The sequence below is a fragment of the Lithobates pipiens genome, unplaced genomic scaffold (genome assembly GCF_037356315.1).
Source record: "Lithobates pipiens isolate NorthernLeopardFrog02 unplaced genomic scaffold, aLitPip1_a1.2 Scaffold_22, whole genome shotgun sequence".
Lineage (NCBI taxonomy): Eukaryota > Metazoa > Chordata > Amphibia > Anura > Ranidae > Lithobates > Lithobates pipiens.
The window spans coordinates 91,735,582-91,751,608 of record NW_027507784.1 but is presented as its reverse complement, the minus strand read 5'-3'; the positions used below and the strand labels follow the sequence as shown (position 1 = coordinate 91,751,608).

The 16,027-nt window shown below is 45.7% G+C and overlaps 1 protein-coding gene across 2 annotated transcripts in view; it reads left to right on the top strand.

Moving 5' to 3' along the window:
• The window catches only part of VIL1 (villin 1), an 86,405-nt gene that overhangs the window by 58,987 nt on the left and 11,391 nt on the right, over positions 1-16,027 (top strand). For both annotated transcript variants that reach the window (XM_077447888.1, XM_077447889.1), the window contains exons 11-17: positions 1,800-1,900; positions 3,441-3,578; positions 6,749-6,907; positions 7,599-7,778; positions 10,841-10,986; positions 11,969-12,113; positions 15,572-15,760. In XM_077447888.1, the coding sequence (XP_077304014.1) occupies positions 1,800-1,900; positions 3,441-3,578; positions 6,749-6,907; positions 7,599-7,778; positions 10,841-10,986; positions 11,969-12,113; positions 15,572-15,760 (1,058 nt within the window). The remainder of the gene's footprint in view (positions 1-1,799; positions 1,901-3,440; positions 3,579-6,748; positions 6,908-7,598; positions 7,779-10,840; positions 10,987-11,968; positions 12,114-15,571; positions 15,761-16,027) is intronic.

The window sequence follows — 16,027 nt, the reverse complement described above, 5'->3', positions numbered from 1 at the left end:
AAAGGACCTGGGGGTCCTAGTAGATGATAGGCTCAGTAATGGCATGCAATGCCAACCTGCTGCTAACAAAGCAAACAGAATATTGGCATGCATTAAAAAGGGATTAACTTCAGAGGAAAAAATTATAATTCTCCCGCTCTACAAGACTCTGGTCCGGCCGCACCTGGAGTATGCTGTCCAGTTCTGGGCACCAGTCCTCAGGAAGGATGTACTGGAAATGGAGCGAGTACAAAGAAGGGCAACAAAGCTGATAAAGGGTCTGGAGGATATTAGTTATGAGGAAAGGTTGTGAGCACTGAACTTATTCTCTCTGGAGAAGAGACGCTTGAGAGGGGATATGATTTCAATATACAAATACCGTACTGGTGACCCCACAATAGGCATAAAACTTTTCAGCGAAAGGGAGTTTAATAAGACACTTGGCCACTCATTAACATTAGAAGAAAAGAGGTTTAACCTTAAACTACGTATCGGGTTCTTTACTGTAAGAGCGGCAAGGATGTGGAATTCCCTTCCACAGGCAGTGGTCTCAGCGGAGGACATTGATAGTTTCAAGAAACTATTAGATAAGCACCTGAACGACCGCAACATACAGGGATATACAATGTAATACTGACCTATAATCACACACATAGGTTGGACTTGATGGACTTGTGTCTTTTTTCTATTATTATTATTATTATACACGATTTATAGAACGCCAACAGTTTACGCAGAGCTTTACAATGTAGAGGGGGGATAGCACAATTACAGTACAGTTCAATACAGAAGGTACAAGAGGCGGAGTTAACTATGTAACTAATCACATGGTACAGATGGGCTTTGATTGGCACTGTCTGTACCATGTGATCACTGTGACCAACCACAGCTAGCTACACAATGTAATTGGTCACAGTGATCCCATGGCACTGGCAGTGGGCCTATGCAGTGATCAGTCATCGGCTGTGTGCAGGGACAGATTGCACCGCTGTGTGGCTTCGCCCGAGGCGCGTTCTGGGAGGACATCATATGACGTCCTCCCAGAACAACAGTGCACCTGCCTGGCCATCATTTTACTATGGGACAGGTGGGAAGGTGTTAAAAGCACAACATTTTATTACATCTTATCATTAAAAGGTTATAAAACATGATGTACAAACAAAATTAATTCCCTGATATGGCACTAGTTCCCTCTGGTATCATAAACATAGATCAAGGCACTATAGATATTAAAGTGTAACAAACAGGGTCAGTAGCGGAGGAAAAGGTGCCCTGGCCGCGACGTGTTTCCCCACCTGATTGCTTCATCAGGAGGCCCTATAGAAACACCTATGAGCCGCGTATGGATGGTGCTGAATCTAATGGGAACATACCATGAACAGCCCAGGCAGAAGAGGAAGAAAGGAATATAAAGTGGTGGTGGAACAATGGAGACTTCTCTTTAGATGGCCTTTTTTAATCATACAATGAATCCAAAAGATCCAAAGAATTAGAAACTGAAATATGAATATGGACCAAAAAAATAGAGCCAACTTCCTAAGAAAACACGCCAGGAAAAAGCCTGACTGATAAAGTGGGCAGCTTTAAAAGACAAAGCCGGTTAACGAGCCAAACAGCACTTTATATCCGCAGTCCAGGCAGTCCCTATATTTCTTTCCTTTGCTCTGTCCCCTGAATTAGAAAGGGGTGCCTGTGATAGCAAACTGTGTTCTTTAGTATTTGTTCTATTTGCATTGCTCTGTGTCTGCATTCAGTATTAAAGACAACAACCTTGCATTATTCTATTGATAACCCCCATATTAAACTTTATATTCGTTTAGCCAAAGTGGAGCAAGTGAAGTTTGACGCCACACTCATGCACGCCAAACCAGAGGTAGCAGCGCATAACAAGATGGTCGATGACGGATCGGGAGAGGCGGAGGTGAGAATATATTTTCACATACACTATATTGTCAAAAGTATTGGGACACCTGCCGCACGCACATGACCTTTAATGGCATCCCAGTCTTAGCCCTTGTACACACGGTCGGACATTCTGACAACCAAATCCGTTGGATTTTGTCCGAAACTGTTGCATACACACGGTCGGACAAAGTTGTCAGAAAATCCAATCGTTCAGAATGTGATGACGTAATTTCGTTACGATGGGATTACGTTAAGGCTAGTAGCCAATAGCTTTGGTCTAGGAATTTGATCTGAGCATGCGTGGCACTTTGTCCGATCGGAATTCTCTACACACAATCGGACAAAGTCTGATCAGATCATGTTGTCAGAAAATTTTATAGCCCAGCTGGAAAACTTGGTCCATCGGATACTCCGATTGAAACAGTCCGATGGAGCCCACACACATGGTCCGATTATCCGACAACACGGTCCAATCGGACATTGTCCATCGGAATATCCGACCGTGTGTACAAGGGCTTTGGGTTCAATATTGAGTTGGCCCACCCTTTGCAGCTATAACAGCTTCAACTCTTCTGGGAAGGCCGTCCACAAGGTTTAGGAGTGTGTCTATGGGAATGTTTGACCATTCTTCCAGAAGTTAATTTGTGAGGTGAGGAACTGATATTGGAGGAGAAGGCCTGGCTATCAGTCTCCGCTCTAATTCATCCCAAAGGTGTTCTATTGGGTTGAGGTGTAGGCCAGTCAAGTTCCTCCACCCCAAACTCGCTAATCTATGTCTTTATGGACCTTGCTTTGTGCACTGGTCCAAATCATTTGGTGGAGGGGGGTTTATGGTGTTGGGGGGGGGGGGTTTCAGGGGTTGGGCTTGGCCCCGTAGTTTCAGTCGGGGGAACTCTTAAGGCATCAGCATACCAAGACATTTTGGACAATATATGGCTCCCAACTTTGTGGGAACAGTTTGAGGCCTTTCCTGTTCCAACATGACTGCACACCAGTGCACAAAGCAAGGTCCATAAAGACATAGATGAGTGAATATGGGGTGAAGGAACTTGACTGGCCTGCACAGAGCCCTGACCTCAACCCAATAGAACACTTTTGGAATAAATTATAGCAAAGACTGCGAGCCAGGCCTTCTCGTCCCATATCAGTACTTGACCTCACAAATGTGCTAGAATGTGGTAGAATGATCAAACATTCCCATAGAAACATTCCTAAGCCTTGAGGACAGCCTTCCCAGAAGAGTTGAAGCTGTTATAGCTGCAAAGGGTGGGCCAACTCAATATTGAACCCTACGGACTAAGACTGGGATGCCATCAAAGTTCATGTGCCTGTAAAGGCAGGTGTTCAATATCTGCAAGTGCATGTCAAGTGTCTTGTGCAAGGTAACCAATCGGATGGTTGCTTCCACTTTCCATCTTATAATAGAAATTTGACAGCCACAGCTAGACCAATGAACAACAACCACATTTGACGACGTTGTGTTTGCAATGCTCCTATGGTTGCAGAAGTTTTTTTGCTTTGGCCTTGCGCTGACATTCTGTGTTCTGACCCCACAGGTCTGGAGAATTGAGAATTTGGAACTGGTACCAGTAGAGAAACAATGGTTGGGACATTTCTACGGTGGAGACTGTTACCTCATTCTGTACAAGTACCTCGTCAATACCAAGTACCACTACATCCTCTACATCTGGCAGGTGAGCCAAGGGAGAACCTACAGTTCCTGGCTGATACAAATGAAGCTTAGGACGTGTCGATTATAAACTAAAGAACACTTAGATAATGACTCTAATTTAAGAGATTTCTACACTATTTCATATAATGATTATAACTACATTTCATAGGGCCCCACAGCAAAATTCTGATAGGGCTCCCCCGCGACCTCTCTCTGTGACAACTGCCAGATGTCATATGACCTCCTCCCAGGATAACTGGGCTCCCACCCGATGTCATATTACAATAGGCCAGGTGTGAAGGGGTTAAAGGCTATGTTCACCTTCTGAACATGATACACCTGTATTTAGGGTGTAACCTGTAACATGTTCAGCACCTCCCCCCACCCCAAAAGGGAATGTAGATTGTCTAGAGGTGGTTTTAAACCTTCGATATGTCTGTTAAAGTGTGATTTTCAATTCCCACAGGCCTGTGAGATTAGCCCATTGAGACAATGACACAAAACAACAAAGTCTCTCCGAGCAAATCTAATCTTTATTCTTTGGAGTGAATATTTAAAGGGGGCTTTCAGAAAGTACCGCCCTTTGAACGTGTCATACAGATTATCCAAACATATACAAGTACAGCCTATAATAAAAGTGAAACCAGTGATTTCTCAAAAATCATGTGCTTTCCAAGAAACGAAACAACTAAAGAAGATAACAGTAACATGAGAAACGAAACGAAATTAGCAAAACTTGAGCATATCTATTCGTGAAGTGGATGTTAGAGAGACACAAAATGGAAACCGATTTTCTTAAAGAATGAAAGCGGTTAAGATAAATATCCCTTCACCCCCCGCCCCCCCCCCCCCACACCTCAAACCCCACCCCTCTCAACCCCCTTCCCTTCCCTGTGACGGTGGGCAGGTTATTTTCCCCGCACCCGCTGTCACTTTAAAAAAAAAAAAAAAAACGTCTTGACAGCCACGTCATTCATTCACAGAAATCTGTGAATGAAGGAACTACAAATCCTGTATGTCACTGAGGCAGACGGCTTGTACTTCTCAATGCCGTTCCTTCAGAGCTCTGTGCCCCAGCCGTGACATCATCGCAGCCTGGGCCATTCAAGCATGCAGAATCAGCAAACCTGGAAAGGAAGACCGGGTAAAGATCGAAGCCCTTTCAGCGGTAGCAGCACACTGCTGGAGGGATCCGTTTCAATGTAAATCTTTTATAATATGTGATGCATACTAGCACACCATGTTACCTTGCAGGAGAAATGTATTTTGTTTGTTTTCCTCAGTGTTTTTTTTTTCATAGAGAATAGGTGCAGAAGGAAGATTCCCCCTTCTAAGTATCTTCATGTCTCTGCCCCCTACCCACCTCTGAGCTCCGACCCTTGATTCCACCCCTACCCACCTTTGAGCACCGACTCTTGATTCCTCCCCTACCCACCTCTGAGCACCGACCCTTGATTCCGCCCCTACCCACCTCTGAGCACTGGCCCTTGATTCCGCCCCTACCCACCTCTGAGCACTGGCCCTTGATTCCGCCCCTACCCACCTATGAGCACTGACCCTTGATTCCGCCCCTACCCACCTCTGAGCACTGACCCTTGATTCCACCCCTACCCACCTCTGAGCACTGACCCTTGATTCCGCCCCTACCCACCTCTGAGCACCGACCCTTGATTCCGCCCCTACCCACCTCTAAGCACCGACCTTTGATTCCGCCCCTACCCACCTCTGAGCACCGACCCTTGATTCCGCCCCTACCCACCTCTGAGCACCGACCCTTGATTCCGCCCCTACCCACCTCTGAGCACTGACCCTTTATTCCGCCCCTACCCACCTCTGAGCACCAATCCTTGATTTAGCCCCTACCCAGCTCCGAACACCGACCCTTTATTCCACCCCTACCCATCTCTGAGCACCAACCCTTGATTCCACCCCTACCCACCTCTGAGCACCGAACCTTGAATCCACCCCTACCCACCTCTGAGCACCGACCCTTGATTCCGCCCCTACCCACCTCTGAGCACCGACCCTTGATTCCGCCCCTACCCACCTCTGAGCACCGACCCTTGATTCCGCCCCTACCCACCTCTGAGCACCAATCCTTGGTTTAGCCCCTACCCACCTCTGAGCACCAACCCTTGATTCCACCCCTACCCACCTCTGAGCACCGAACCTTGATTCTGCCCCTACCCACCTCTGAGCACCGACCCTTTATTCTGCCCCTACCCACCTCTGAGCACTGACCCTTGATTCCACCCCTATCCATCCATGAGCACTGACCCTTGATTCCGCCCCTACCCACCTCTGAGCACTGACCCTTGATTGCACCACTACCCACCTCTGAGCACCGACCCTTGATTCCGCCCCTGCCCACTTCTGAGCACTGACCCTTGGTCCTGCTCCTACCCACCTCTGAGCACCAACCCTTGGTTCCACCCCTATTCACCTCTGTGCACCGACGCTTGATTCCACCCACTACCCAACTCCCTGTACAACCCCTTTTAGAGAACATAGAGCCAAGTATAATTTTGTAGTGCCTAAGTAATTTGTAAGGAATTTGGTAATAATAAAAAGAAAAGCAATGAAATAGATACCCCACAGCCAGCAGCAATAGAGCCCCCCCCCCCAGCAACAATAGACCCCCAGCAGCAACAACAGATCTCCCAGCAGCCAGCATCAATAGACTCTCCAGCAGCCAGCAACAGTAGACCCCTCCTTAAACAGTATATCCCTTCCAGCAACAATTGACCCCCCAGTAACAAAAGATCCTCCACCAGCAACAATAGATTACCACACCAAAACAGACCCTCTCCAGCAACAATAGATACCCCAGCAGCCAGCATCAGTATCAGTAGACCCTCCATCATACACCAGCACCCCTTGCCATTGCATACATTCAGTGCTGAAGGTGCTGGAACTGCGTTCCTCCACGTTCCCACTGAAAAAAAACGCCCTGGTTTTCCTGAAGTTTACTACCGCTTTAGTCTCTGATGACAGCGTGCCTTTAAGAAAATGATATACAGACATGGTGGCAAGCATAGTGAAAATAAATTTGTATGCTTTAAGCTGACAAAAGCATTCCGAATGTTAGTTAGAAAAAGTAAAAAAAAAAAAATTCTAACACAGTATTCCATTTATCCTGTTTAGTACATTGGGAGCACACTTATCCACCATGTATATACATACCTTTCACAGGGTCGCCATGCCAGTCAAGATGAAATTGCCTCATCAGCTTATCAGTCTGTGATCCTGGACCAGCAATATGGAGGGGAGCCTGTTCAAGTGCGCGTAACTATGGGCAAAGAACCCCCGCACCTTATGGCTATATTTAAAGGGAAGATGGTGGTGTACGAGGTAAGAGGCATGCTGGGAAATGAAGTAAAACAGTCTTCAGACTTCTGATGCAGCAAATAACAATGTGTTTATCTTATCACCGGGTTTGAACAAATTATTAACCATGCGGCTGGAACTACAGGCAAACAGCTAGATTCGCAGTTGGGAAAAAAAACATTTGCTAATTTAGCCCAAAAAAAGATAAATAATTCTGTACACCTTCACCCAGAAAAACTGTAATGTAAATTTATTCAGTGCGAATGGGGCAACATTGAACCTTCACCGCAGATCGAGAATGTGTGTTATGCCAACTAGATGGCGCTGACTATCATAGGAAAGAAGGACGCTCCTCAGCTCCATCTAGTGGTCATAATGTGGAATGTTTCCGCATTCTCACATTTGATCTGCAGAGAATATAGCCAGTGGGAACATTAGATTTTTTTTTACAAATTTGCAAGCAGTTTCGGTGGACATACAGCTATGCACATTTAAAAAAATAAATAAATAATACACCCTTAAATTTATGTTACAGGGCATAGAAAAACAATAATCATGAGGCTAACGCAGAGACAGACTGCAACATACAGCATGCCATTCTCAATTTTGCCTAAATTTAAATTTTAAACATACAAGTATTTGTGAATTTAGCTATGTGCTTGGAGTTCTGCTTTTATTAAATAGAGGATGAAAAAAATATCTTTTCCTCACCCAGGGTGGTACCTCCCGTGCAGACAATGATGAGCCCGCCCCTGAGATCCGGCTGTTTCATGTATATGGAACCAATGAGTACAACACCAAGGCTTTTGAAGTACCAGTGCGGGCCTCGTCCCTCAACTCTAATGATGTGTTTGTGCTGAAGACAAAGGGAGCCTGTTATATCTGGTGTGGAAAGGTAAGGAAAACAACCGAGAAAGCTGTGCTGGCTGGATCCTCCTGTTCCTGGTAGGGTCACTCCTATCAGTTAGTTTAAAGGGTGAAGACCAGGCTACAAGATATCTAATGGTCCTTCCTGAGGTGTTTAAATATTTTTGTATATATTTCCTTTATTGTATTAAAAGGAGAAGTACAGCCAAAAACTCAGTTGGCTGTACTTCTCCTGTGGATCACAGAAGTGCAGATTGTTCTGCACTCCCGTGACCCATTTTCAGCAAACACTGGCCTGAAGCCCACTGTTGGCTGACGTCACTGAGCTGGACCAGGCTCGGGAAGAATGCACGATCATATGGTTGGCATCCGTCCACATGCCTGGACTGGCACCTGGCTCAGCCTCTCAACAAGCTGCTGAGAGGCTGAGCCGGCTGCTCCCGCTTACAGCCATTAATGTCAAAACCGCTGGCAACAAAAGTGAGTACACCCCTAGGTGAAAATGTCCAAATTGGGACCAAAGGGTCAATATTTTGTGTGGCCCCCATTTTTTCCCAGCACTGCCTTAACCCTCATGGAGTTCACTAAAGCTTCACAGGTTGCCATTGGAGTCCTCTCCTCTTCCACTCCTCAATGACGACATTGCGGAGCTGGTGGATATTAGAGACCTTGCGCTCCTCCACCTTCCATTTGAGGATGCCCCACAGATGCTCAATAGGGTTTAGGTCTCGAGATATGCTTGGCCAGTCCATTACCTTTACCCTCAGCTTCTTTAGCAAGGCGGTGGTCGTCTTGGAGATGTGTTTGGGGTTGTTATCATGTTGGAATACTGCCCTGTGGCCCAGTCTCTGAAGGGAGGGGATCATGCTCTGCTTCAGTATGTCACAGTACATGTTGTCATTCATGATTTCCTCAATGATCTGTAGCTCCCCAGTGCCGGCAGCTCTCATGCAGCCCCAGACCATGACACTCCCACCACCATGCTTGACTGTAGGCAAGACACACTTGTCTTTGTCCTCCTCCCCTGGTTGGCGCCACACACGTTGACACCATCTGAACCAAATACGTTTATCTTGGTCTCATCAGACCACAGGACATGGTTCCAGTAATCCATGTCCATAGTCTGCTTGTCTTCAGCAAACAGTTTGTAGGCTTTCTTGTGCATCACCTTTAGAAGAGGCTTCCTTCTGGGATGACAGCCATGCAGATCAATTTGATGCAGTGTGCGGCGTATGATCTGAGCACTGACAGGCTGACCCCCCACCCCTTCAACCTCTGCAGCAATGCTGGCAGCACTCATACGTCTATTTCCCAAAGACAACTTCTGGATATGACGCTGAGCACGTGCACTCAACTTCTTAGGTCAACCATGGTGGGGCCTGTTCTGAGTGGATTTATATAACGGCAACAGTTTATGCAGTGCTTTACAATGTATAGGGGGGGGAAACACAATTACAGTACAGTGCAATACACAATGGACAAGAGGGACCCACTCATAGAGCTTACATTCTAGAGGGAGGGGGTGGTGGTACAAAAGGTAATAGCTGCGGGGGATAATTCGATGGGGTTGGCTCGGGACAGTCCTTAGGTGGGTGTGGGATAGGCTTCCCTGAATAAGTGAGTTTTCAGGGATCTCATAAAGGTGGACAGGTTAGGGGCTGATCGGATATACCGGGGCAGGGAGTTCCAGAGGATGGGAGAGGCTCTAGAGAAGTCCTAAAGGAGAGCATGAGAGGAGGTATCAAGGGAGCTAGAGAGCAGGAGGTCCTGGGAGGAGCGGAGGGGAAAATTTGGGCGATATCTGCAGATGAGGTTGGTGATGTAGATGGGGGCGATCTTGTGGATTGCTTTGTATGTTGTGGTTAGTAATTGTATACAGTGGGGGAGTGAAGGGATTGGCAGAGAGGGCCAACCATCACAGATCGGTTAGTGAGGTGTATTAGTCTATCAGCAGCATTCATAATAGACTGAAGGGGGGATAGCCTGCGTAATGGCTGCACTGCTATCCATCATTCAATGAAGAGCCCACAAGAGCTGGGGAAAAGCAACGCGGGATCGTGCCCACGGAGATTCGACGCTCAGGAAAGTAAAACGGGGGCTTGGGGGGACCGGAGAGTGCAAGGTGTTTTTTCACCTTAGTGCATAGGATGCATTAAGGTGAAAAAACACAAATGTTTAAAACCGCTTTAAGGTGGCAGGATTTAGCAGGATTGGGCCCAATTTGGACGTTTTTCACTCAGGGGTGTACTCACTTTTGTTGCCAGCAGTTTAGACATTAATGGTTGTGTGGAAAACAAGTGTATAGGAGGTGCTGCAACCTTTCCACATAAAATCTCCACCCGGGGGTCAGACCTTGAGGCTGCTGACACATCCAACGTACCAGAATAAGGAAAGAGATGGTCGGCACTCAGGATGACATCCAAAATAGTATTCCTTTATGGAATACTATTTTGGATGTCATCCTGAGTGCTGACCATCTCTTTCCGTATTCTGGTACGTTGGATGTGTCAGCAGCCTCAAGGTCTGACCCCCGGGTGGAGCTTTTATGTGGAAAGGTTGCAGCACCTACATGTACAGAGCTGTAAAACAGCCTACGCATTTCGGACGTCAGTCCTTAGTCATGGCTCATGTCTAAGGACTAATGTCCAAAGCGCGTAGGCTGTTTTACAGCTCTGTACATGTATTTAATAAAGGAATACTATTTTGGATGTCATCCTGAGTGCCGACCATCTCTTTCCTTATTAATGGCTGTGTGTTGAGTTATTTTGAGGGGACAGTAAATTTACACTGTTATACAAGCTGTACACTCACTACTTTACATTGTAGACAAGTGTCATTTCTTCAGTGTTATCACATGAAAAGATAGAAGAAAATATTTACAAAAATGTGAGGGGTGTACTTACTTTTGTGAGATACTGTATATATAAAAACAATTAAAAAAAATAAAATATAGGTGGCTGAAAACCTGACTTAGGAACTCATGTTACCTGTTCTGTTTTACAACATTACTGTGCTTGATGGCCTTTCTATCGCTCAGAGACTTACATAACTGAAGGCATTAAATTAGAATGTATGTTTTATGTCTTGCAGGGCTGCAGCGGTGATGAGAGAGCTATGGCTAAGAATGTAGCTGACCTGATCTCCAGGGGTGAGAAGGTGGTCGTGGCTGAAGGCCAGGAGCCATCTGAGTTCTGGTTGGCTCTGGGAGGCAAATCTCAGTACGCTAACAACAAAAGGTAAATATCTGACCCCCTGGCCAGTGTATGAGGCACAAACAGCTGGTCACCATAAAATATATCCTAGACCAGTGGTTTCCACACTATGGCCTGGGAGGGTGCCAGATGTGGCCCTTTGCTTGCCTTTATCCGGCCCTTGAGTCACCTTGCCTCCAACTGACACAAATGATGGGGCACTATTCCTCCCACTGACATCAATGATGGGGCACTATTCCTCTCACTGACCCCAATTATGGGGCACTATTCCTCCCACTGACCCCAATTATGGGGCACAAATCCTCCCGCTGACGTCAATGGTGGGGCATTATTCCTTTTCTGACACCAACGATGGGGCACTATTCCTCCCACTGACACCAATGATGGGGCACTATTCCTCCCACTGACACCAATGATGGGGCACTATTCCTCCCACTGACACCAATGATGGGGCACTATTCTTCCCACTGACACCAATGATGGGGCACTAATCCTCCCACTCATACCACCAATGATGGGGCACTATTCCTCCCACTGACACCAATGAAGGGGCACCATTCCTCCCACTGACACCAATGATGGGGCACTAATCCTCCCACTCATACCAACAATGAGATTATTCCTCCCACTAAAATCTATGATGGGACATTGTTTACTACCACTGACATCAGGGCCTGAAGGACAGTAAACTGGCCCTTTGTTTGCAAAGTTTGGAGACCCCTGTTCTTGAAAAACAGATTTTGATGATTCAAGTATCTCCAATAAAAAGTCCTGAGGGCATAGTTTCTCCAGTTGTTTAATAAAAAGATCCTGCCACCATATGGACCTCTAGATGGAGAGAAATACTGTATAAGGAGCTCTATCATCAGTGCAGGAGGTCCATTTTCATGTTCTTGTGATTCCTGAATGAGTGCAGAAGGACAAAAAATGAATCTATAACCAAAGGAAGAAATGATGATGATTTGTGAGAAGCTGCCGCATTCTCTGACTCTCTGTCTCCTTGCAGATTGCAGGAAGAAACCCTCGACATTGAGCCTCGCCTCTTTGAATGCTCCAACAAGTCAGGAAACTTTATTGCAGAGGAAATTACAGATTTTAACCAAGATGATTTGAATGATGATGATGTCTTCTTATTGGATGCCTGGGATCAGGTGAGAGGGGTGGGAACCTATGGCTTCCATGTGTTGCTGTAGGTGATTCTAACCCCCTACCTACCAATGATTTTGTTATTATTATTATACAGGATTTATATAGGGCTAAAAGTTTACACAGCGCTTTGCAATATAAATAGGGTGACGGTACAGTTAATGCAAGAGGATTAAGAGGGCCCTGCTCATAAGAGCTTACAATCTAATAGGGTGGAGCAAGTGGTACAAAGGGCATACCTCCCAACTTTTTGAGATGGGAATGAGGGACACCTATCAGCAAAACTATGCAGGCATAGGTCACGCCCTGTGCCACGGCCCCTTAAAGGAGAATTGTACAAAAAAAAAAACAAGATTGGCTAAACCTACAAGTGCTTTTTTTACCACTTCTATTCCTTTATATTGGCTTTTGGCATTTTGAAATGCAGCAATTTAGAAATCAGATGAAAGGTTTAGCACCGGGAAACACTTTTTGATAGATAAAAAATGCATTTTACGTACATCTATATAGATTAGACCAAAATGAGGTTCAAATGAGGAGGACAGAGGGATATTGCTCCAAATCAGGGGCAGTCCCTCGAAATCGGGGACAGTTGGGAGCTATGGAAAAGGTTATAACTATAGGGGAAAGGGCTGATGGAAGTGATAAAAAAAAAAATTGTTGGAGGTATGATATGCTTTCCTGAAGAGATCAGTTTTCAAGGATCACCTACCCTGTTTCCCCAAAAATAAGACCTAGCATGACTGTCGGTGATGGCTGCAATATAAGCCCTACCCCCCCAAATAAGCCCTAGTTAATGTTCTTGTAGGTCTTATTTGCAGGGTAGGGGTTATTTTTGGGAAAACAGGGTAGGCCTTATTTGAGGGGTTGGGCTTATATTGCAGCCATCACCGACACTCACACTAGGTCTTATTTTTGGGGAAACAGGGTAAAGGCACCCAGAGCATGAGACAGCTGGACAGATTGGGGTAGAGAGTTCCAGAGGATGGGAGAGGCTCTGGAGAAGTCCTGGAGACGAGCATGACATGGGAGGAGGAGACATGGGAGCTAGAGAGCAGGAGGCCCTGAGAGGAGTGGAGAGGATGGTTTGGGTGATATTTGGAGACAAGATTAGTGATAGTATTTTGAATATAATTTTTTGGATGATCGTTAGCCAGTGTAGGGATTTGGTGGAGAGGGGTGGCAGACACGGATCAGTTGATAAGGTAGATGAGTCTGACAGCAGCATTCATGATAGACTAAAGAGGGGAGGAGCCTATGGAGAGGCAGGCCAATGAGAAGGGGGAGCTGCAACAGTCAAGGCGAGAGATAACAAGGGAGTGAATGAGAAGCTTGGTGGTTCTATTAGTTAAAAAGGGGTACATTTTAGAGATGTTATGGAGGTGCAGTCTACAAGTTTTTAAAAAGGATAGGATTTGGTTGCACTGCTTAAAAGGGAGGAAAATAACGACCTGGTTGACAAATAATCGATTCAATCATGATGCTGAAGCACAAAGATGTGCACATAACTGTAGTTTATGTTGTTTTAAGGGAGAAAAAGCTCAGTGCAAAGATTGTTTTGTTTATGTTTAGCGTGTCTGCATCCGCAAAGTGACTACAGATGAGGACTGAGAACAAGGGAGGAATGTGCACCGCATACACATTTAATCCAACATATTCAATGCCAGCAGCCGTAAGGTTCACATCTATGTGGTTGCAATTGATTTGGCTTACTGACGCATTTTGCATTTTTGATCATGTGTTTTTGCAGGAGTTTTTTTTTTTCTCCTTAAAGAGGAGCTCCACCCCAAAGTGGAACTTCCGCTCAACGGAACCCTCCCCCCCCTCCGGTACCACAATTGGCACCTTTCAGGGGGGTGCAGATACCTGTATAATACAGGTATTTGCACCCACTTCCGGGCATAGATAGCCGCAAAATCTGAGGGTATTTACCCCACTTCCTGTCCCTTCCCCGCTGTCTGCTGGGAAACGCACGGGTCCCAGAGACAGCAGGGACCATCCGTATTGTGCAGAGCAACTCGCACATGCGCAGTAGGGAACCAGGAAGTGAAGACGCAAGGCTGATACCCATACCGAAGATGGCGACGGCAGCACCCGAGAGCCGAGCGACAGTGCTGACATCGCAGGCGCGCTGGACAGGTGAGTGTCCATATTTTAAAAGTCAGCAGCTGCAGTATTTGTAGCTGCTGACTTAAAAAAAAAAAAAAAATGGCGGAACTCCACTTTAACAAACTGTGAATAGCCGGTTGTTAAGGAGTGGGGTGGCCGCCACGTCCTTAACAACAAATGACTCATTAGCTGTCAGCAGGATTCCCCCGCTGACAGCTGAACGTAAACCAAAGAATGCTGACATTATAAAAACTTAAAAAAAAAAAAAAAAGAAGTAAACAAAAAAAAATGTATGGGGGTCTGGTACAGATTTTAAGGGGAACCCAATGCTGAATTATAATTTTTTTGAATGGTGTGTGGTCACTTGCAAAATCCCTATTAGACCCTTATCCGAGCATTAAGCCCGGGAAAGGAGTGGGACAAGTTGATGGGGTGAAGGGTCATTTCCCCACAGCCCTGGCTGTGGTTGTGGGGGTCTGTGGGCGGGGGGCTTATCAGAATCTGGTAACTCCTATTTCACAAGGGGGCCCCCAAATCCCTACTCATTTACCAAATAAAGTATCAAAAATAAATAAAAACACAGAGACAGTTTTTGACAATTGCTTATTAAAAAAAAAAAAAAAAAAAAAATTTCTCCCAATGTAAGTCCAGCATCAACCATGATGAATGCCACTACGTCCCAAAAAAAAAGGTACGAATCAGACGATGGCTCTCGCCATCTGACAGTTCTTAAATAACGAAGCGGATGCTGTAACCAGGTGACCCCGCCCCCTTGTGATGTCAGCATCATACCTTTTTTTTTTTTTATAACATATACAACTGTCATGTAAAGCAGCTCTTTGCCAGGGCAGTGGCGGCCAGTAACATCCACAGATTGCATATGTGCAAGAATAAAAATCACATATGGTTCCTTGCATTGAATCAAACAACTCTGCTCCTTGTCTGTAGTTACAGTGCAGATGCTGACCAGTGGTTGTAAACAATGCAATACTTACAGTATTCTGGCCTGTGATGACAGCTGTCAAAGTGCAAAACAAAAGATGTATTAATAGATAGATGCTAGACACTGGGGGTTATTTACGAAAGGCAAATCCACTTTGCACTGAAAGTGCACTTGGAAGTGCAGTCACTCTCAATCTAAGGGGTAGATCTGAAATGAGGGGAAGCTCTGCTGATTTTATCATCCAATCATGTGCAAGCTAAAATGCTGTTTTTTACTTTGCTTGCATGTCCCCCTTGGATCTACAGAGACTTTCCTTCCAAGTGCACTTTCAGTGGATTTTCCTTTAGTAAATAACCCCCACTGTGTTTGGCAAGTGGGTATAACGTCTGCTTGTGATAACTGTGCCATCAGGTCTTCTTGTGGATCGGAAGAGGTGCAAATGATGCAGAGAAGGCACAAGTTGCCGTAACGGCTCAGGAATACCTGAAGACTCACCCTGGAGGGCGTGACCTCAGCACCCCCATCGTCATCGTGAAGCAAGGGTTTGAACCCCCCACTTTCACTGGCTGGTTCCACGCCTGGGATCCATTCAAGTGGGAGGTACGTAAATCACACCTACACAGCCATACTTACCAAGCCTCGGGCTGCTAAGCCTAATATCTAAGAGGGAACCCCTAGAATGTAATCAATGTTCTATTTAGCCTCTGGGCTGAGAGTTCTTAATTTTTCTGTATGCTAACTGCAGGTTAAAGCAGCAGGTAACAGAATTAAAAAGTTAGGCTAGAGAGCCTGTCATTTAAAGTAAACCTATAAGGCTCTAGAAGGCATTGTACATTATAGGTTTACTTAGGGTTAGCCTTTTAGAGA